Consider the following 22131-nt stretch of genomic DNA (forward strand, 5'->3'; position numbering starts at 1 on the left):
GAATTTGCGCTTTGTTTTAATTTTAGTGCTATGGGGTAATTTTAAGAGCAGAAGATGGAACAAAGTAGCTTCGTTGAAAGTGTTAAAAAACGGGCTCACCAATTTATAATAATGAGAGAAGCGCCTTTACTAGAAAATTGGTGACACATTTATTATGTAATTAAGTGGGTGCATTTTGGTTGGTTTAATTTGGCTTAAAAACCTATAAATTAAATCATTATTTAAATTACGGCCCTTTTCCCATCCATCTTGAAAATGATATTTTCTAGTTACTGGTAAGTAAATTGGAGCGAAAGGAAAAATATTTTGCAGGGTTGCCAACTACTACACTAACTGCAAAATATTTTATAAAGTGACAGATAATTTAAAAAAACAAAACTTACAGAATTTATGGTTAAGTTACAGTTATAATTATTTTCAACACATTTTAAAGTAAGATTCATAATTTTATATGTGAAAAAGTGATGATCTATGTGTATAAGCGACACCCCAAAAGAAACATAATATTAAATAACAATGAGAAAACTAGAAAATATAACATTATTTTGCACAACTTTTGGAAAGATTAAAAAGATCGCTATTTTCTCAGCATTATATAACGTTAGATTCTATAGGAAATAATATTATCTAGCGTTTGCCGTGATATTATTTTATTTCGGTTTTGATGCTACATAATATTAGATTTTCTATTTTCTATTATTGCACAAAGACTGTTATTATCTTCCGTCATTTTTTTCGGAATTAGCAAGAGGAAAACTTGGATGGTAGTAGAATAATTCAGTGATATAATTCTACTCAATTTCTGTATTGTTGTGAAGCAGTAGAACTTGGAACAGTAGTTTTGTTATATAACTCCTCAGATTATTTGCTTAGTTACACAGAAATACTAAATAACATTATATTACAGGACTCTGATATCATCACTTCCCACCCTTTTACTCCAAATTGAATCAATCAGTTCGAAAACGAGTTATCTTCATCAAAACTAATTTTACAGGAGAGACAAAAAACTGAATAGTTAAGTATTAGCTTGATAAACAGAGCTTTTTTTATTTTTAATATTAAAATATGGCTGTATACAAAATATTCTATTGAAATTAGGAGATAACATATCCTTTAGTTTTTTAATTGAAAAAAAATTGAACTTGGAGATGACCGGTTTTTGGACAAAATATTAAAATGAATACTATATATTACTTTCAACAACGAAAATATTAATAATTTGTCATTTAGATATGAAATAAAGTCGTTATTTAACTCTTAAACTACATATTCTTAGGTATTTGTGTGGATTCAGAAATCTTTAGAATTATAATTATCTGTGCTGGGTCATTTATAAATGTTTTCATGGAAACTCATTTGGTTTATATTCTAAAAACTTTTTTATGTATGCAATTTTCTCGTGGTTTATGATAACTTTTTCAAAATATGCTTCAGTAACTAATGGTTATGGTGCCTCTTTTAGGGCATTTTTTTTGTACTTAGTAAATATTAATTTACATAAACCATCAATGAACTGAAATAGTTCAAATTCACTAAATGTAGTGCTTTTATAAGTAAAATTGCTATAATGTGACATATGAAACTATGTTGTTTCTACTTTCTTACTTTTCCATAGGAGCATTTTGAGAACACATTTTTTTTTATAATGCTCCAGCCACCAGTTCTTATAATAATATTTGTAGTCACTTTCATTACAGTCACACTTACTTTTTCCCATTTATTTTCTTACATATAACAGCAAACCATTTGTAATAAAATTTTCTGAATTTGTTATTACTAAGTTTTCAGAAAAAAAAAAAAGGTAAAGTAAAATTTCTATTAAGATTTTTAATTGACAGCACTTGGTTTTTTCCCTTCTTTTTTCTGCTTTCTTCTCTTGAATATCAATTCGCTTTAAACGTTTTATGTAGTTCAAACTGAGTGCTATAAGAAATAAAAATTTATTGAATAGCTCGAATTATATAGATTAACTAAAAAATCTGTGGCAAAAAGATACTTTCTGTGAATAAAAGCATTTTTTTTTTTGTACAATTTGGATTTACGACTCGAACATTTGAAAAATATAGTTCGATTATTTCAATCAAGAAAGTGGACAAAAGTTTGAGTCCCTTAAGAGCATTCTTAATTTTTGTGATTTTCATCATATCACTGGAATCAATTTCACTAATTGAAAACCTACGTCAAGCAGTTTAAAAACTTGTCCAATAAAAATTAATTTAAATAAAAAAATTAATTTTCAGTATTTACCTATATATCAGGGCTTGGAGAAGCCCTGGTATATAGGTAAATACTGGCAATAATGATAATAGGTAAATACTGATTTACTCGCTTCGCTATATAAAGCTAACTTCAAAATTTCTTTCAAATTATTTCACAATTTAACCTCGCTTCGCTCACTCCTTCGATATTTATGTGTTTCAGTATAATTTTGTTGCACTGAAACACTTAAATATCGAAGTATGCTGATTCTCACTTTAAAATAAAGTTATAAAAAAAATTCAACATATACAAATATCACACCTTCGATTTATAAAACTTTCATTCGTTTTACATTAATTACGATTTTGTGTACAAAAAATTACAAATTATTTTCCTTATTACATAAACTCATAACATATTATTCTAACATTCAAACGCGAATTCGCAAAATAAATAAAAAGAAATGGAAAGGGGAAAAAAGCTCACCAATTCGATCTTCATTGATCAAGCGCATCTCTTTCTCTCCTGCATTAATTATGAAGAGCTATTGTGTGCCTCTGTCGATAGCAGTTACTGAAGTACGACTTTTTTAAGTAAACTTTGGTCTCAAGAGATTTTGAATGATTCTTCCTCTTATCACAAAAACTACGCTAATCGGCAACTGGATGTCAAAAAGACTGGTCAAGCAACTTGAATCATTCTGTTTTGTTGGAACCAACATGAGACCTTGCATTGCGAGACTGGGATTGTGTTTATTCTTTAATGCCTACTCTTTAAAATAGTTCATGTTTTCAACACTAGGTGCCGACTTTGAAATACTGGTATGATTTTCCTAGCTCTTAACTTTCAGCGATCATAATTACAATTATAATTGTTTTGGCAACGGTTAGAACGCACTTGTTTTCGATTTGTTCCCTTCAGATGTGACCTTCATTTAAAATTTTGGTATCGTTATCTTTCCTAAGTCTATTATTTTATTTTATTTTCAGTGTTATATTTTTTATGCAATCAAACTAATACTGTAATATATTGTAAAGATAATTGTAATTATTTTTTTCAGCCCTACTGATTTGCATAAGTGAAAATTAGGAGTTTAGCAGACGATTTTTACTATGGCTAAACCTTTAAAAATCGTAAAATGTTCTACTACTCCTTTTGAAGGACAAAAGCCGGGAACAAGTGGTCTCCGTAAAAAAGTTAAAGTATTCAAACAAGAAAATTACACTGAAAATTTTGTACAATGTACTCTTTCTGCGATGGGAAATAAACTTAAAGGCTCACTTTTAGCAGTTGGAGGAGATGGAAGATTTTATGTGAAAGATGCTGTACAGAAAATTATTAAGATATGTGCAGCTAACAAAGTAATCAAAATTTGATTATTTAATTGTTTGTCAAGTTAAGATAATTTTTTATTGTATTAATAATTTTTATTTATTTATTTTTTTTACATTTGCATACTTATTTTAAGTGTTAGTCTTGACTTCCAAAAACATATATTGGGTAACTTAGAAATGTTAGTGTAATCAAGCGCAATTTGCGCTTTGTATTTTACATATTTTTCGGAGCATTGCTGTAAAAATTTGTATTGAAACTATTATTGAAGTATAATTTACTTAGATTAGTATTTAAAAATTAAAGAAAACTATTTTAATGACATCTACTAGCCAAAAAGATTATTTTTCCTCCATGTGAACCCATAAAATAACTACATGTTTGCAATTGCCATATTTATCCAGTAAGAAATTCAAATTTTGGAAATATTTATGCATAATTTAATGTATCAAAATATTTTCTGAATTATAATAACCTTGAAAAAACTTAAAAGTATTAATAACTACAAAAAAAACTGTAAAATTTGGGCAATTTAGATCAATATAATAAAATCCAGTGGTTAATATGTTATGAAAATTATTTTAAAATGTCAATTTGTTTCTTAATAAATAGGGGAATTACATACATAAATATTAAGAATATCTTATCTGTAAATTGATGTGGAAGCGTATTACTCATGAATTAACCTAGAAGGAGTAGAATCTCGTTCTGTCAGAAGAAGAGGTGTAAAAGATAATTTTCATAAAACTTTGTTTTGTAGTAAATAAAGTATCCATTTTGTATTTTATTATTGTTTCCACTATACAATAAAGTAAAGTTGACCTAAAACAGCCAGTTGTTAGCCATGAGAATCATAAAAAGTGGTGTTCTATAATAACAAGACCCATCACATAAAGGCAAGGTGCTCAGCATTGCATATCAACCACTTTTAATTTTGAGGAAACTGGTTCTATCAAGCTTAATCTTTTAGCTAAATTTAGATACAAAACCCCAATTCTTTAATATGACTGCTTATAAAATAAAAATTACTTTCATCTGAAAAATATATTTAAAAAAATTTGCAACATTTATAAAATTTAGTAAGTTGCCTACTGATATCTTTTAAATTTCTTTTTTAAAAAATATCTAATAACGGATTATAAAAAAATGAATTTGTGTATTTAAATTTTCATCAAGTTAAATAATGAAATAAGACTAAGAGAGGAGTCTAATTTAATAATAAGTAAATGTTTCATTAACTTTCTACTAGAAGCTTGTATATTGATATTATGATTAAGTTTTATTGGATTCATAGCTTTATTGATAAATTAAAGTGTGCTTTACATAAATATATTTTTGTTTACATTGTGTATATAAAAAGAAAAAAAATTTAAAAAGCCAAGGTTGAGGGAGGAGACCCTCTATATAGTATTTATATCAGTACTATACCTCACAATTTGTATACCAGTAAAATATTTCTTCAATACACATGGTAATATTAGATACCTATAACTACAATACCTGTATTACTTATTACCATAATTGGTGTGCTTATTACCATAATTCATGCATCACCAGCTCCCTCAAGTAGTTAAATACCTAAATTTGACTCGAGTTATTTATACTCATTTTTCAGATGATCTGAAGACTTAGTGTTCCTCTATATTTTTTACAGCAATATACATGTTATTAAATTTTATAATTATTCTCTTCCTTTGTATTTAATCTTTTATTTTTATAAAAAAAAAAACCACTTATCTTAATAATAGTTTGTTTTTTTTTAATAATTTTTACTGTAAATTTTTTTTTAGGTCAAAAAACTAATTGTTGCCCAGAATGGTATTATGTCTACTCCTGCTGTATCCTGTGTAATAAGAAAAAAAGGTTGTGATGGAGGAATCATTTTAACTGCTAGCCATAATCCTGGTGGAGAAAATGAAGATTTTGGCATTAAGTTCAATATTTCTAACGGAGGTAACTAATATAATTTATTTCTTATTTTTCTTGTTTAAAATTTCTTGTTTTCTTGTTCCAACTAGAATTTTTAATCTTTGTTTTATTGAAAAATTATTTTTATTAACTTTCATCTTAAATTATTTGGGCTTAAATTTAAATGCCTGTTTAACAGTGCAAAATATATTTTTGAAAATAGTTATAACCAGGATATCAGCAGTATAGATCAAGGTATAAATCATTTTTTTAAAAATCAATTTGATTCATTAGATTTATCATGTTTTTTAAAATATTTGGAGGACTGAGAATAAGAATTATTTATCTCAAGTAATAAAATAAACGAGATCTCTTAAAAGGATTTTATAAATACTGATTAGGGCCTACAATTAAATTGAAAACTGCGTACTTTTCTAAAAAATAGTGCCAATATGTGTTATACAAATATGCAAATTAAATGCCTTTTATGCCTAACATACATTTGTATAAAATAACTATTTTTTTCCCTTTTCAGAATATATGAAATTGTTATATTTTCGAGTTCAAAACTTATTGATGGTATATCACTACTTTGTAATATATCCATTTTGTCTTTGTGTGAGACTTATATAACATTTAACAAAATTGGTTCAGAAGGAATTAAAAAATATTATAAATCGACTTCGTCCATCCTTTTACAAGTGAGACAGTTATTAATTGCATACTAAGCTTTCACTTAATTATTTATAATTTTTCCTTCCTAGAAAAATCTAATAACCCTCAATGCTTGATACCTATGATAAACACAAGAAAAAAAATTTGTTCTAGTCTAGTTTGACTTACTTTTGTCTTCATAAATCAACTGTTGTGATAATTATTTATATTTTTTGCAATGGAGATTTACAAGTTTTAGGAATGTATCTTCTCACTGATTTTTAACATAGTTGATGTGCTATAGTGTGTAAGTGAAATCACTGTTAGTACAGTAAAATGTTTTGCGTTTTAGGGAATTTTGTGATATGTGGGTCCTTTCACTTATCTTTAAACTTACCCACTAAATATGGCAATATTTGTCTGGAACAGATCAATCTTAAATGCTATTTAGAAACAAATATTTAAAAACATAAATTATGCACTTATTATTTGCAGAAAAAAAGTTGAGATTTTCTACAATATTAGAATAGAAACAAACAAATTAATCAATTATGGTTTGCTTAGCTTTCAGGCCTTAAAGTGAGATGGAAAAAAGAAAAAAACTGTTAGTAGAATTCTTTCAATTACTGATAATTATTGGAAGGAGTAAATCTATTCTTAAGAATAAACAATTCATTGCTCTTAATTTTTTATCAGCGAAGAAATAATTCAACATATAAATTGTATTCGTTAAAAAAAATTGGTAGTTATGGATTTGATAAAAATTGCTAGTTTCCCGAAAAAAAGCTAAAAATGAAATTTATTTGTTACCAGTTTTTGCTCTTTTCCGTCTTGATATGTATGGACTTTCAGCCCTGTTAGCTTTTGAAATTTTAACCTCTAAGTAAATAATTAAACAAATAAAATAATAAGTTTTATAGTTCTTGCTAAGTTATAGAAATTTCTTAACTGCAAACATTGTTTACACCCATAAAGCTAATGTAGTTTATGGAGAATTGCAGCTTATAGAATTGCGTCATATAGATATCTTCTACTGTAATGTATTTAATGTCTTAAAACTTATCTCAAAGTGTCCTCTCTCAATTTCCCTTTTTGTTTTCTACTAAAATATTTTTAAATTTAATATTTTTCTTATAGGTCCAGCTCCAGATGGTGCTACAAATATGATTTATGAACTCACTAAGTCTATTAAAGAGTACTCCATCTGTCCAGATTTAGAGTGTGACATATCTAAAATAGGAGTTAATGATTATATTGTTGAAGGTGACCCATTTTGTGTCGAAGTCGTAGATTCAGTAGAAGACTATTTAGAACTCATGAAAGAAATATTTGATTTTAATGCAATAAGACAGCATATTTCTGGAGGCTTCAAAATTCTCATTAACTGTATGCATGGAGGTATGATGTCTTTATTTCTTATTTTATTTCCTTTTTAAAAAGGTTTCGTAATTTTCTTTTATTTCAAAAATCTTTTTTTTTTTTAAATCTGATTTACTTGAGTTAAATCAGATTTTTGACTTCTGATATTTTCAATTTTTTTAACGATACTTTAAGAACTTCAGTTTATTATTAGATTTCATAAATATAGTTATGACTGAAATATTATTAAACATAAATAATAAAAATTCATTTTAATCTTCATTACATTGAACATTGTTTAATACATATAAATAAAGGATTAAAATTGATTAAAAATGTAATAAAAAGGTATCATTGTTACCTATTGAAAAACAGGCTAGAATGAAACAAATCTCAAAATTAATTTCACAGCTCTTTTGCTTACTAATAAACTAAAAATTCTACAATGCATTCTGAAAAATGCTCAAAAATTGTATTTTCAAAATGTTATTTCAATAGTGATGTAATTAATTTCATGCAAAGTATTTATGTAATTTTGCTAATTGAAACTTAATAATGCATATTTCATTGAATATAAATTTTAAAACTGAAAATTAATTAAAAATTCTGACTATCTTGTATTAAAATACTTTTTAACCTTTGGACCATGTTCCTCCTGAATGAATGACCCAGAATTAAATTCATTTACGTGCTGCTAAATTTTTTTTAATTCTGAGTTTTTATTTATTTAAGTATCACTAAATTATTAGAAATATAACACTTTTGAGTGTTAGACGTTAGTTATTTCTTGCTTAACTATTTTAAGTTTTTTATCATTCTTTTTGCAAAAAAAAATTTATGAAAAAAAACAAGAAATTTACTTCTCCAATAATTAGTATATAAATTATTCAGCTCGATGTGATTGTTTTATTGGGCAGAAAGCAGATTTTGTAGTTTTTGCAGGAAACCTTTATTGAACATTGTAAACAAGTTGAAATCATTTTAATAAGGAACAAAAAAGAAAAAAAAAATACACTGAACTCAGCCACCAGAAATGAAATTATTTCGTCTCTTGGGGGAAAATGCCAGAAATAAATTTTAATTATTCTCAAAAAGCAAATAAGAATTGAAAACTCAGCTACTAATAAAGGGATGTAAAGGTGTCTGGTTTTCCAGAAACTTATAAAATCAGAACTTATAAAATGCATGTGCATGTCATAAAATGATCAAATTACCAATGATCAGATGATCAAACTACCTTGTTTTTAAGAACTAATTTTTAGTTTGTATTGGGATCATAACATATTTTTCAAACCATATAATGATATTGTCAATTAAAGGGCCTAGGAGATATACATATCAATCGATAATTTTATTAAATTCAAGAAGTACATTTTATATTTCATTATTTGTTTGTGTTTAAACTGTAAGTATTTGTTATGAGTAATATTGTACAAGCTAAAACTTAAATTGTAGTCACTGGTCCCTATGCTAAAAGAATTTTCATCAATGAATTGGGAGCCCAAGAAAGTAGTGTTGTGAATGGAGTTCCTTTAGAAGATTTTGGTGGTCATCATCCTGATCCTAATCTCACATATGCTGCAGATCTTGTGAAAGCTATGGAACAAGGGGACTTTGATTTAGGAGCTGCTTTTGATGGTGATGGAGTAGGTTTTCCATATTACTATGTTAAACCAGGGGTCTGTCCAGACATTTTGTGAAAGGTCCGTTTTTCGTGAAATTGTGAAAAAATTACTCACATTCCTTCAACCAGGGTCCGCTTTTATGAATTTGTGCAAATAGGGTCTGTTATTGCAAAAAAAAAAACTTTTTCAAGGAGTTTTTAAATTGTAAAGACATACAAGATTATGCTCAACACTGTAAAATTATAATTAAAAAAATTAAATTTTCAAAAATAAACAACAATTGCTGCTTCTAAATTAGAGATGCAACATACAAATATTTGGTATTTAGCCTATACTGCTGAACGCAGAATATTCATTTCGGACGAATAATGGAAGAATCGTCTGCCGAAGACAAAACTTAATTCGTTTACATCCATCTTTCTTGTTTTCTGCCCTGGAAAGGGTTTATTCGATTAACAAAATAATAATGAAGATAAACAAATTTGTGAAAGGTTCGATTAAAAGAAAAATCATTTTGTGAAGGGTCTGTTTTTAAGCTAAAATATTTTGTGAAGGATCCGTTTTGATGAAAAGATATTTTGTGAAGGGTCCGTTAACGGACCCAAATTTCTTCTAAACAGACCCCTGGTTAAACAAACAATTAAGAGTTTTAAAATTATTTTTTTACATAAATGTTTGATAGAAATTTCCAATTAGGATTTGATCAATCCTTTAATTGTTAAATTTTTTTTTCACATAACAAACCTGCTATTCAATGAAAAAACTACAAGATCATTTTTTTTTTAAACTTGTCTTTTTCAAAGTAAAATTTGTGTGTAGCAGATTAGAAAGTTTTTGCTATTTTTCTAATTAAACCCCTATTATAAAAGTTGCAAAAACGTCATTAGTTTTTGGACTAATAACATAAAATAGTTTAGTTATAAAAATTAGAATTTCAACATCATTTAAATGTTGAAAAATTTTGTTTTTACATTTAAATAATGTTTTATTTATTGTTTTTTATTGAGTTCGATCCTTTTCCATTAATTATAAAGTATATTATTTAATTTGGATTATGCTTAACTTTTTAAATTTTTTTAATCTGTTATAATGCATTTTTCTGAGTATATATATTTATCATATTTAAGTTAAGCATAAATAATAAAAGTTCTTCGTGTTCTAATTAGTTTTTAAACTATTTAAAATTTTGGAAAATATTTTTACTATTTTTTTATACTAGTTAGACTTTAATTTTTGTAACATTTCGTTTTTCTAAACATTCAAATATCTAATTTTGTATGATATGTTGTTTATGGACACCAATATTTGATTATAATTAAAGACGTATAACATTTACTTTTTTATTAATATGTGTTAACATTATGATGTTTTTTTGTAACTGATACTGAACTAATTGATTCATAAATTTTAGGCTAGACTTTTGAAACATTAAAATTGAATCCTGATGCCTGAAAATCTATCAAAAGTTATTCAGGGTGTTCACTTTTTTTAAGTACATTGGATTTAAAATTGCGTTTACTCTCAACAAAATTCATATAGACAAAATTAGTACATTTATTATTTAACCAATATCTGTTACCAGGTAATATATTCCTTACGCCTTTGTATATTCCTGTTGAATGTAGAATTGGACTAATGCAAAAAATAAGGTAAATGAAGCATAAATGAAAGTACAGAAATGGACAAATAGTTTTGGTTCTATAAACAAGAACCTTCATCAGTGTCTAAACACCACAGAGGTATTTAGACACTGAGGAACGTTTTTATTAACAAAACCGAATCATAGTATGTCCATTTTTGTCTCTATATTTATTCTTTATACAAGATTTTTTTTTTTTTTTTTTTGCTTTAGTCTATCTTGCTCAAAATCTATAGAATTTGATTCAATAGAAAATTTGATTCAATTCTTGGATATTGATGATGAAAACTCAAATTACATAAGACTTTTAAAAAAAATTAGACCACATGCATTTGCATACTAAGTTTTATGAGTTATAATCAAAAGTATTACTTTAGTATTAATTTATTATAATAGTACTTTATTGCGAAACAATTTGTTTTGTTTATTAAATTTTAATAATGAGATTTTATTTTTCAGGATCGTAACATGATTTTGGGTAAAAAAGCATTCTTCGTTTGCCCCTCAGACTCTCTAGCAGTTTTAGCTAATAATTTAGAATGCATTCCATATTTTAAAAAAACTGGTGTGAAAGGCTATGCAAGGAGCATGCCTACTGCTGGAGCTGTTGATAGGTAACCAAATTTTAATTTAATTACTTTCTATTTTAATTCATTTAATATTTTTGTATTAAGATGCCTTTTGTTATGATGTTTTATATTTTAACTGAAATAGAACACTGTAGAAATATGTTATTTTATTATTAAAAAGACAATGAATTACTTAAAATGTGCTTAAAAGTTTTTTTCATTTTTTCTGGCAATCAAAAACTAAAGAATATTCATATTAAGGTTTGTTAACTTCTTTTGAAATAATTTTAGATATATTTTTAAAAAACAGTAGTACTTTTTTTACTATTACTTTTATAGGTCAACAAATTATTAATTCCCTTGTGAATAGAACTTTTGTTTTTTATTTGATTATTTTTTACAAAATTATCATGGGATATAAAGTTTTCAAATTATGTAACATTACTGATCAAGGGCACATATGCTACGAAAATACATTGAATGATTTTTAATATTGAAATTTGTTAGTTGCTGTTGAAATAACTTTGAGCATATTAAAAAGAAATTTTTTTTATTACTTGTGCAGATATAGGTCAGGGTATTTATTCCCTTCCGAATAGAATTTTGTGTTTTATCCCCGATTAGTTTTTTTCTACAGAATTATCATTTTCAACAAGCTTAAAATTTTCAAATTATGTACTATTCCAGATCAGATTATATTCTACAAAAATAGATTTAGCACTTTTACACATTAAAACATCTGGATACTTTTGAAATAATTTTAAACATTAAAAAAGTGGCCTTTTTTATTTATACTACTAATGGCTACAGAATATTTATTTCCTCGTTTACTGCCAAATTATCATTTGCAATAAAGCTGGATGTTTTCACATTAATTTATGTATCTTATCAGGAGCACATAAACTACAAATGAGGATAGAACAGTTTTAAATTCATATTAAGCTAATTCTACACTTGTTTGTATAAAACAAGGTTAATTGACTTTGGTAAGTAGGGTATTTTTAGTCAATTGGGTTAATTGACAGTAGTTAAAATGTTTGCCAATAACTGCCAAATTATCATTTGCAATAAAGCTGGATGTTTTCACATTAATTTATGTATCTTATCAGGAGCACATAAACTACAAATAAGGATAGAACAGTTTTAAATTCATATTAAGCTAATTCTACACTTGTTTGTATAAAACAAGGTTAATTGACTTTGGTAAGTAGGGTATTTTTAGTCAATTGGGTTAATTGACAGTAGTTAAAATCAGTTAGTTAAAATTTGCAGTTTGAATCACAATTTTAATGGTTTGATTAAAAAAAATTTGATTTAAATCATTAAAGTAAAATCACTGTTTAAAATATTTCGTCATGTTTTTAAAGAGAATTTTAGTAGTAAGAATAAAGAAATGGACGCAATAAAATAAAGTAATAAAAAAATTTCTTGTTTTCTAAAAACTTTTCTTGTGTACTAATACACAGACAAAATCTTATAATTTTTATGTAATTAAGATAGGTTTTTTTTCTATATTTTTGTATTTGCAGTTAAATTATTAAATTGAGAGTTTTTTTTATGTATAGAAAAATATATTTCAAATTTTGTAATGAGTAAAAATTAGCAATTCTATGAATTTATTAGATTATATTTCAACATAGTGCTCATTCATTAATATAATATTTCCCTTGTGTGAAATTTATTCCATTTTAACTAAATCACTTAAATCATAAAAACAATAAATTATTTTTTCCTTCCTTTTTGCAACAAGTAAGTCATTATTAATTGTATAATTAAATAACTATATGGGTTCGACTGAAAATGTGTAAAACGTATATGCTAAAATAACCTGTCAAAGAAATTACTTTGAACCTCCATTACTTATTACCCATTCAAAATAAACTATTTTAATGTAGGAAGAATTATGATTCCTCCTCACCTTGCTTGCAACCTTATTTCTAGTTTAAATATTTTTTATCATTTATCAAACAAAATATATTAAGAATGAAAATTTATAGAAAGTTAAAAAAAATATTACATTTATTGAAGAACAAATTTAAATTTTTGATTTGTTGTTTAAGTCCTTATTTGAAGCAGCTTTTGATTAATTGTTTTTATGTACTAGTGTTGAGGATTTCATATAATATAAATATTTAATTTTTGTCATTCCTTCCTTTAAACAGTAATGATATATATATATTTTTTAGGGTTGCTGAAGTTACCGGCAAAAAGAGTTATGAAACACCAACTGGCTGGAAATATTTTGGCAATTTAATGGATGCTGGATTGCTTTCACTTTGTGGGGAAGAAAGTTTTGGCACTGGATCTGATCATATTAGGTAAATTCTATTATCTATGATTCTAAGAACCAAATATCTGTTTAACCAACATAAGACTAAAATAGAAATATTTTTAAAACTTAACAGAGTTAATAATAATGTTGTTTAAAAACAATATGCAATTTTTAATTGCAACTTTTAATCGAGCTAACTTCCAGCGTTTTTTTCCCCTTTCTTTTTTACAAGCTGACTTAAGAATCATATTTTGTATAAACTTTTCTTTGATTATAATAATACAGTGTCATAATTCAGCTATACATTATACCTACAAAATAAAATGCACTCATTGTACTACATCGTTCGATAGAATAAATTGTTTTATGTGTGTAGCAAATAAACGGTTTTTTAGTAGGTGAAATTGGTTGCATAGGTTTTGTCAGATAAATTTTGTACATTTTAATTTTTATTGAGTTTGATCGTAATGGATTTCTTTGTTTAAAAAAAATTGTATTATCAGTGCAAAAGGAAATTTTTTTTAAATATTTAGGGGAATGGAATCAGAAAGCCTATTAATAAATCAATATCAAAAAATAGAGAAATCAACTAATGGTTTGAAGTTAAATTTTGCTTTGTATAAATGGTTTATGGAAAAAAAATTAAAGCAGCAAAGACATACACATACCTCTACATGGTGCAGTAGTGCAAATTGGTATTTAAATCTTTTTATACCTGCTTGTTCAAAAGATATTTATTAAATGATCATGTTAAAATTATATAGCCCTTTTTTTAAAAAACTTGATTTACAGTGTGTGTAGTAAAAAAGTATATCGCCTCTATAATATTAATTCTTTGCATATTTCCATTTTCTGAAATACGTTTCCGTCAAGGTTAACCTTTTTATTTTATTTTCAATCTAACTTTCTATTTTTATTGATGTTTATGTTCACATTTAATTTTACATTATATCAAAATTACTACATATAGAGAGAAAGATGGAATTTGGGCTGTTTTAGCATGGCTTTCTGTTATTGCTAACACAAATCTGAGCGTTGAAGATCTTCTGACACAGCATTGGGTTAAATTTGGAAGAAATTTTTTCACTAGGTAAAAATTATTATTTTTTTACATTTTTATGTTTAAAATTGTGTGAACTATTTGTGTAAAATTATATTTAAATAACTTATAATTTAACATTATAATTACAAATATCATTACTGCATGTAAAAGTTTTAGTTTCGGTATTGTATTGTTTTAGATTAGTAAAATAAAACTTAAATGTGCAAATATAATTTTTAAAAATTTCATACATTTATCAAATTTTCTTTTCATTTAGTACAATAGTTTTATGAAATTACTTTTCATTTTTATTAAGAACTATTTAAAAAAAAATTTTTTTATAAAGAATAATTTGCCTTTGACAGGAATATTTTAATAAGTTACTTGCCAAATATTAAAAATGTAGTAATAATTAAACCTCCTTTCCTTTCAAACTTATAACTTCACGAAAATAATTTTGTACAAACTATTGATTTATATTTTATTAGAAATTACGTTTTATTTATTAAAAATTATAAAAAAACATTTGATTTATTAAAAATTAGATTTTACTTTTCTTAGATTTAATGACATCATTCCAATTATCAATATTCATACAATCACTTTTCTGATTTTCTTTAGATATTCCACATTTTTGGTTTTATTTTTATTTAATACATTTCTATGTTTCTGTTTATAAAGCTTTGCAAGTGCAGTTTAAATAATTTTTTATTGATATTAAGACAAATGCTAATGTCTTTACTAGCTAAAAAATTCAGGGATGTGATTCTTCCGCGGATTTCCGCTTTTTTTCAGATTTTTCCATTTCTCCCGCTAATTTCCACAGAAATTTTTTTTGCACAAGTTAAAATATTTTGAGGAATTTAATTTTCCGCGGAGCGAAAACATTGAAGTTCTCATTCTTCCCTCTGAAGTTTCCCTAAAAATCATTTTCTTGGGATAAAACTGGTTGACCTTTATAATCAAGGATGAGATTTTTCCGCTATTTAGAGGATTTTCGCTTTTGTCTCTCGAATTTCAGCCTTTTTATCAAAAACTCTAATTCTCTAGAAGTTTCGTTTTTTTTAAAAAAAAAAAAATTTTTATTATAAATATCCCGCTTTTTTTTATGAAAATTCAGTCATTGAGATAAAACAATTATATTTATTTACGATTTTCAAAGATAAACAGAAAATTCAAACTATGTCCTAGCTGCTAACCCTTCCACCTTTTACTTATTTTAGCTATTTTCCTCGATTTTACGCTCAGAAAATAAGATTTTCCGTATTTTTATTCTTCGCCTGATAGCTCGTATTTTCGTAATTCAGACGTTGCTGCTTCCTGTTTTTTGGCGTGAAAACAAACTGAAAAAAAAAAAATTAGGTGGATTTGCGGTGAAAATATTTATTTGCCCATTCAATTAATCTTGTAAATTTTTATTTATTATGTCTAAACAAAAACAATACAAACAAGCCTTTTAGAAATCCCTAGTCCAGAATCTGCAAAAAATCTCGATTCTTATTCATGCGATTTTAATATCAATAATCTATTTTCGTATTTACTTGATTTAAAAGTTGCGCATTGTGATTCTTATTTATGCTATTTAAATATCGTAAATTATGATTCTTATTTACGAGATTTAAAAATCCAATATCGCGTTTTGTATTTAAGCATTTTTAAAATCGCGATTTTATTATCATCAAACATCTATTTTCGTATTTATCTGATTTAAAAGTTGAACATTGCCATCATTGCGATTCTTATTCAGTCGATTTAAATATCGTACATCGCGATTCTTATTTACGAGATTTAAAAATGCAATATCCCGGTTTGTATTTACGTGCTTTTAAAAGCTTATGTCGCGATTCGTATTCACGCGAGCTTAAAATCCAATGTCGTGATTCGTTTATGCGGTTGTAATATCAAACATCGATTTTCGTATTGATGCGTGCTTTAAAAATTAGACATTTGGATTCATATTAGCGCAATTTCAAAATTATGCATCGTGATTTTGTATTTACGTGATCTAAAAATTACGCATCATGATTTATTCTCTCAATTTAAAATCATGCATGTGATGCATATTCATACAATTTTAAAATTAACCATCGTGATTTATAACCACATGATTTACAAGTTTAAAAATCGCACTTTTTTGTCAAATTTTTGGATTTTGAATATATATATATATATATATTTTCTTGGACTTCCTCTTTTTCACTACTCTCATCCCTGAAAATTATTTGCAGAACTGAATTTTTATTCATATTTTAAATCAGCAGAATACTAAAAAAATAAAGGACAGTTAAAAAAAACGTGCATATTGCTTAATTTTTTCCTGAAATTTCTAATATTAAACAAGATTTTCCATAATATTTTTACTTAAAATCTTAGTGAAAATTAAAAAAAAATTTCTATGTTAGGTATTGCCATTTAATGTTTCGAAAATAATATTATTAAAATATAATAAAACATATTATGTTATTATAAGTTGCAAAAGTAGAATTAAAATAATAAAAAAATAGTTTCTTCATCAGTTAAAATTTGAAAAATATTGTAATTAGAGTGCTCACCAAGAAATGTTCTGATTTCCTGCTGCATCAGTACAAGCCTTTAAAATGTCAAGCACTCCACATTGTGATATGAAACAATACTTGTCTAAATACATAATAACATCACCTACCCCTTTAAAATAGTGTTGAAATGAAGTTCTGGCAGATTTACAGTGTGCAAAATAAAAAACGGACCACATTGAATAACTTTTGATCTAATGATAGGATCTTCATGTTCTAAGAATCAAACTTTATGGTTTAAGGGAGGTGCCTTCAAATATGCTAATAAAATAATGCAGACGATATTTTAAGTTATGAAATTCGACATATAACGTACTTTCTCTGAATAAACTTTTTTTTGACACCCAAATTATAGGGGGTAGCCGCAACTTGAGAAATATAGTTCCAATAGTTTGGACCCCTTAATGTTAATTTTACTTTTTGCATATCTCACCATATCTTGAGAACTTTTTAAGCGAATTGAAAAATTTTCACACTAAATTATAAAATCCGTTTTTCCAAAAATAATTCCATGCCAAATATAACTTTTAGTAAATATTTATTATTATTTTATTTAATAATGGTTGGAAATTTTTGAATTATAAAGTATACAAATTTTTATATCATTTTGAGAAATGCTATTTTAACTGACAAAATTTGAGCAAAATATGTCTTATAGTTCTTGAGAAATCGAATTTTGCAAAAGTCTTTTTTTTTTTTTAAAATTTGATTTCTCAGGAATGATTTTACCGATTTTGTATTTTACCATTTAAACTTGTATTCTTTCAAATTATACAAAAAATTTTTATACCTTACAATTCCAAAATTTTCTGACCATTATTAAATAAAATAATATTTATTTAAAGTTATATTTTGCATAGAATTATCTTTGGACAAGCAAATGTTACAATTTAGTGCGAAAATGTTTAAATTCACTTAAAAAGTTTTTGAAATATAGTAAAATACACAAAAAATAACATTAAGGGGTCCAAACTTAGGACCGCTTTCTTGACCAAACTATTGGGACTATAATTCTGGGACAGAAATCCGAATCCCTCGAAAAAGAGGTATGTTTATTCATAGAAAGTAGGTTTTGTGTCTGATTTCTTAACTTAAAATATCGTCTGCACTAATTATTTAGCATATTTGAGGTCATCCTCTCAAACCATTAAGATTGAGTCCTAAAACGTGAAGACCTGATCATTAGATTAAAAGCTATTCAGGATGGTCCTTTTTTTTTAGCACAGTACAAACTTAACTTCATGTATTTGTCGATGAAAAATTTGCACAATACAACCTAAATTTATTATTTAATGAAATACAATTTATTATTTCAGATATGACTATGAAAATTGTGAATCTGACCCTTGTAACAAAATGATGGCTGAACTTGAAGCAGCTATTGGTAATAAGTCATTGGTTAATAAATCATTCTCATCGGGTGATAAATCATATGTAGTTTCAAACATGGATAACTTTGAATATGTTGATCCAGTGGATCAAAGCATAGCAACAAAACAAGTAATTATTATTTCAGTATATAATGTGATGGTCTTGTCATTTTAATTTATTGTTAATGAAAAATGTGCTTGAAAAAACTTAACTAATCTTACAATTTTAACTGAGTAAAAATAAAATACTCTAACGATAATCAGTTGTACATTCTATATCTCAATTTTTTTTTAAAAGAAAAAAAAGTATGCGCAAATAGAGTGTGATTTAGTTGTTTTTAAACATAATAAAAAGCTTGTTTCACTAACTTATTCAGCTGATTGACAGCTTTAATGGTTCCCCTTGAGAGAGTAAATTGATTCTACTCATGTTACCTATAGAAAGTTATATGACCACATTTTCTAAAGGTTTTAAATGACTAATAAATATTTTAATTTCATTTTATACAGTGAAATGTGTTTTACTAAATTTTTAGTCTGCAAGAATTTTTATTTAAAATTATTTTAAGTTTGGTACCTTGGTTCAATTGAACACATTTCAATACACAAATAAATAAAAAATTAATTAGTTACATAATAAAAAGGTGAATTGTATTTATATATTTCTTTGAAAATAACATAGAGGAAGTATCCTTTTTCTGTCTGATGGGGCTCTTTTACAGTTAAGTCAATACAAGATTACTAAGATGAATATTAACTTGAACATACAATTTTTAGTTATTTGCTAAATGTGTTACATCTGTAATTGCCAGTTTTTTATTTAAAAAGAAAAAAATGCTTTAATCTGAATATAAACAAAAGTGTAAAAGACGCAAGTGCTTAACTCTTTTTAAACTAAATTATATGCATATTTATGCTTGTAACAATAGAAATCCCTGTAACTAATAAGCCTTTAACTAATAACTAGCCTATTTTGCTCAAACAGATAAAATATTTTATGTTGGAAAAAAAAAATGAACAAAAAAACTTGTCTTTATTTCTAACAACAGAGTTATTTTTTGTTTGTATAGTTAAAGTACTTCTAATTTTTTAAGGGTATACGTATTCTGTTTGAAGATGGTTCTAGAATTGTACTTAGATTGAGTGGAACTGGAAGTAGCGGAGCAACTGTTCGTCTGTATATCGATAGTTATGAAAATAATCAAGATAAAGTGAAACAACCTGCTCAGGTAAATTTTAGAAGTTTTAAAGTTTTCATTTTAAAAACACGTGCTAACCAACAGTTTCACTCTAATATTGCAGAAACCCAGTGATTATATAAATAAATACAAAAATATATTCAAATTTTCTGTAGACGTATTATGTGGCTCAGGGTATAGAGCGAGCGAGCATTGGCCCTCAAATGAGGCAGGGTTGCCTCTCAAATCTGGAAGAAAAAAAATTCCCTCTATACTATAAGAGGAAACAACAATTATTGTGCTCTTGTGTGAGCTATATTGGACTAACTGTATTTTAGTTTTAATTGCTGGAAAAACAGCTGAACAAACTTAAATAATGCTGTAATAAATGAAATAGTTTAGTCTAGTTGAAATATCATGGCTAAATATCCCATAGAGTGCTTTGAGTGGTCACCATTTTTTAAAAGACAAAAAATAAGAAAGAAAATTTCCTGTATTTTCCCAGTTTTTAAAGAAAAAATCAAAATTCCCTGTGGAGTGGCAACCCTGTGAGGTGACTCAGGTTCAAATACCAGCAATGGTTGGGCAATACAATTTCTGTTCCCTACTTGCACAGACTACAGTGCCGTGGTAAAATATCCTTATTGTTTCATGGATGAGTTACCTTTGGGCTAATTATGGGAGATTTTCCTCCTTATATAACACAAATGCAGGCTAGTTTGTCCAAATGCTTGATCCAGGAATTCTCTCATGTCTTCTGAGTTGGGTTCAAATTTATAAAGTTATGCAACCGAATATTATTGGAAACAAAAAATGGGTTAGCTGTTAGATGGCGATATGTATAGAAATGTATTATATGTAATAAAGACATTAAAAATAAAAATAAATTTATTTGTATGACTAAAAAGTAATTTCGAAAATCCCACAATGTTTAAAAAAAAGTATGGCGTTGAAAAGTTAAAACTGTAATGTAATATGCTTATATTTAAATGATTATTTTTATAAAGTAATTCATTTAATATTAAATGTTTTTTTCACAGGAAATATTAAAACCTTTAATTGATATTGCCCTCAATATAACCAAAATGAAGGAATATACAGGAAGAGACAAGCCTACTGTAATCACATAAATCTGAAAAGATCTGTACTTTTATATTTTACCGGTGAAGTTTAAAATTCTTGATGGAACGTCTAGTCTTTTGAGTGAATGAATGAAATGCCAAACTCAGTGTAGGGTTGTTAACATGACTTTTTCCATAAAATTCTATGCCAATTTCCGTTTTCAATTGAAGAATTCCAATATGGAACCATGTGTTTTATTGTTGATTGTAAAATGCTTTATAAATACTTAATAAACAGTTTTATATTTTATGAATTTTCTATTTAATTTATAATTCTAAATATGACTTAGGTAAAATTGAATTAACTCATTGTGATGATAAGTAATTTATTTCTTCTATGATGGCAAAGCATAGTCCAAAACCTTGTTTTAAATTTATATGATATGAATTGGTAGTATATCTCATAATATTGGAACCGCACAATGTGTTATTTTTAAAGTTATTACTTTTGTCATGATAAAGGGAATACAAAATTCAGTTTAAAACATTTTCTTATAGAACTCAATGTAATGTAAGCTTACTACATTTGTTTGTTTATGGTATGGAAAGGTTGTGATACGAAGTATTTTTAGTAATTTTACTTGCTAATAGTTTAACAATATCATACTTCAAAAAGAAAATTTTTTGAGGAATCCTCAAAAAGAAAATTTTTTGAGGAATCCTTAGTCCCAAGTATATGGGATAATCATCACTTAACTATAATAAAAATGAAGAATTATATAATATATCAAATATTCAATTGTGCAATAAAATATATCGTAACTAAAAAGAATGTTGTATCAGGCAGTGAATGAGTCAATAAAAAGGAAAATATTCTTAGTGATAACTCAAATTTGGGATAAGCATTTTTAAGATTTTAATTAAAAATTGTGTTATCTCAACTAAGAAGTTTAAACTATTTTTTAAAAATACCTCATACTCCAGTAATTTTAGGTATGATTGATATTATTTTAACCAACCAGTAAATCAACTTAAATACAGTGAAACCTCCTTTAAGCGGACATTCATGGGACCAAAAAATTTGTCAGTTTACGGGAAGGGTACCCTAATAACGAAATTTAACACCGTAAATTGTTTTTAGAATATTCTCAAAGATGTAGAAATAATTAAATAATATCTACAAGGATACTGTAAATATCTACAAGAATATTTATTTAAACAATAAGAAAGATACAAAAGAATATATAAAGAAGTTTGATATAAATACATAATTCTGGATGTAGCTACAGATAAATAAATATAATTTTCCTATTAGCAGTAGGAGAATTTTATGTGGCATTCTAGTTTAACAGCTGTAATGGAGCAAAT

General features: G+C 26.2%; 1 protein-coding gene across 1 annotated transcript; it reads left to right on the forward strand.

Moving 5' to 3' along the window:
- The first annotated feature begins 3021 nt into the window (after positions 1 to 3021).
- On the forward strand, positions 3022 to 21073 carry Pgm1 (phosphoglucose mutase 1). Its single transcript, XM_087163620.1, has 11 exons — positions 3022 to 3147; positions 3263 to 3563; positions 5325 to 5487; positions 7234 to 7494; positions 8911 to 9101; positions 11179 to 11333; positions 13475 to 13606; positions 14531 to 14650; positions 18471 to 18654; positions 19619 to 19753; positions 20743 to 21073. The coding sequence occupies exons 2-11, from the start codon at positions 3315 to 3317 to the stop codon at positions 20830 to 20832; spliced, it is 1680 nt and encodes a 559-aa protein (XP_087019746.1). The 5' UTR covers positions 3022 to 3147; positions 3263 to 3314; the 3' UTR covers positions 20833 to 21073.
- The last annotated feature ends 1058 nt before the right edge of the window (positions 21074 to 22131 follow it).

This window comes from Parasteatoda tepidariorum, chromosome 5 (genome assembly GCF_982258835.1).
Source record: "Parasteatoda tepidariorum strain Cologne lab strain chromosome 5, Ptep-v5.0, whole genome shotgun sequence".
Lineage (NCBI taxonomy): Eukaryota > Metazoa > Arthropoda > Arachnida > Araneae > Theridiidae > Parasteatoda > Parasteatoda tepidariorum.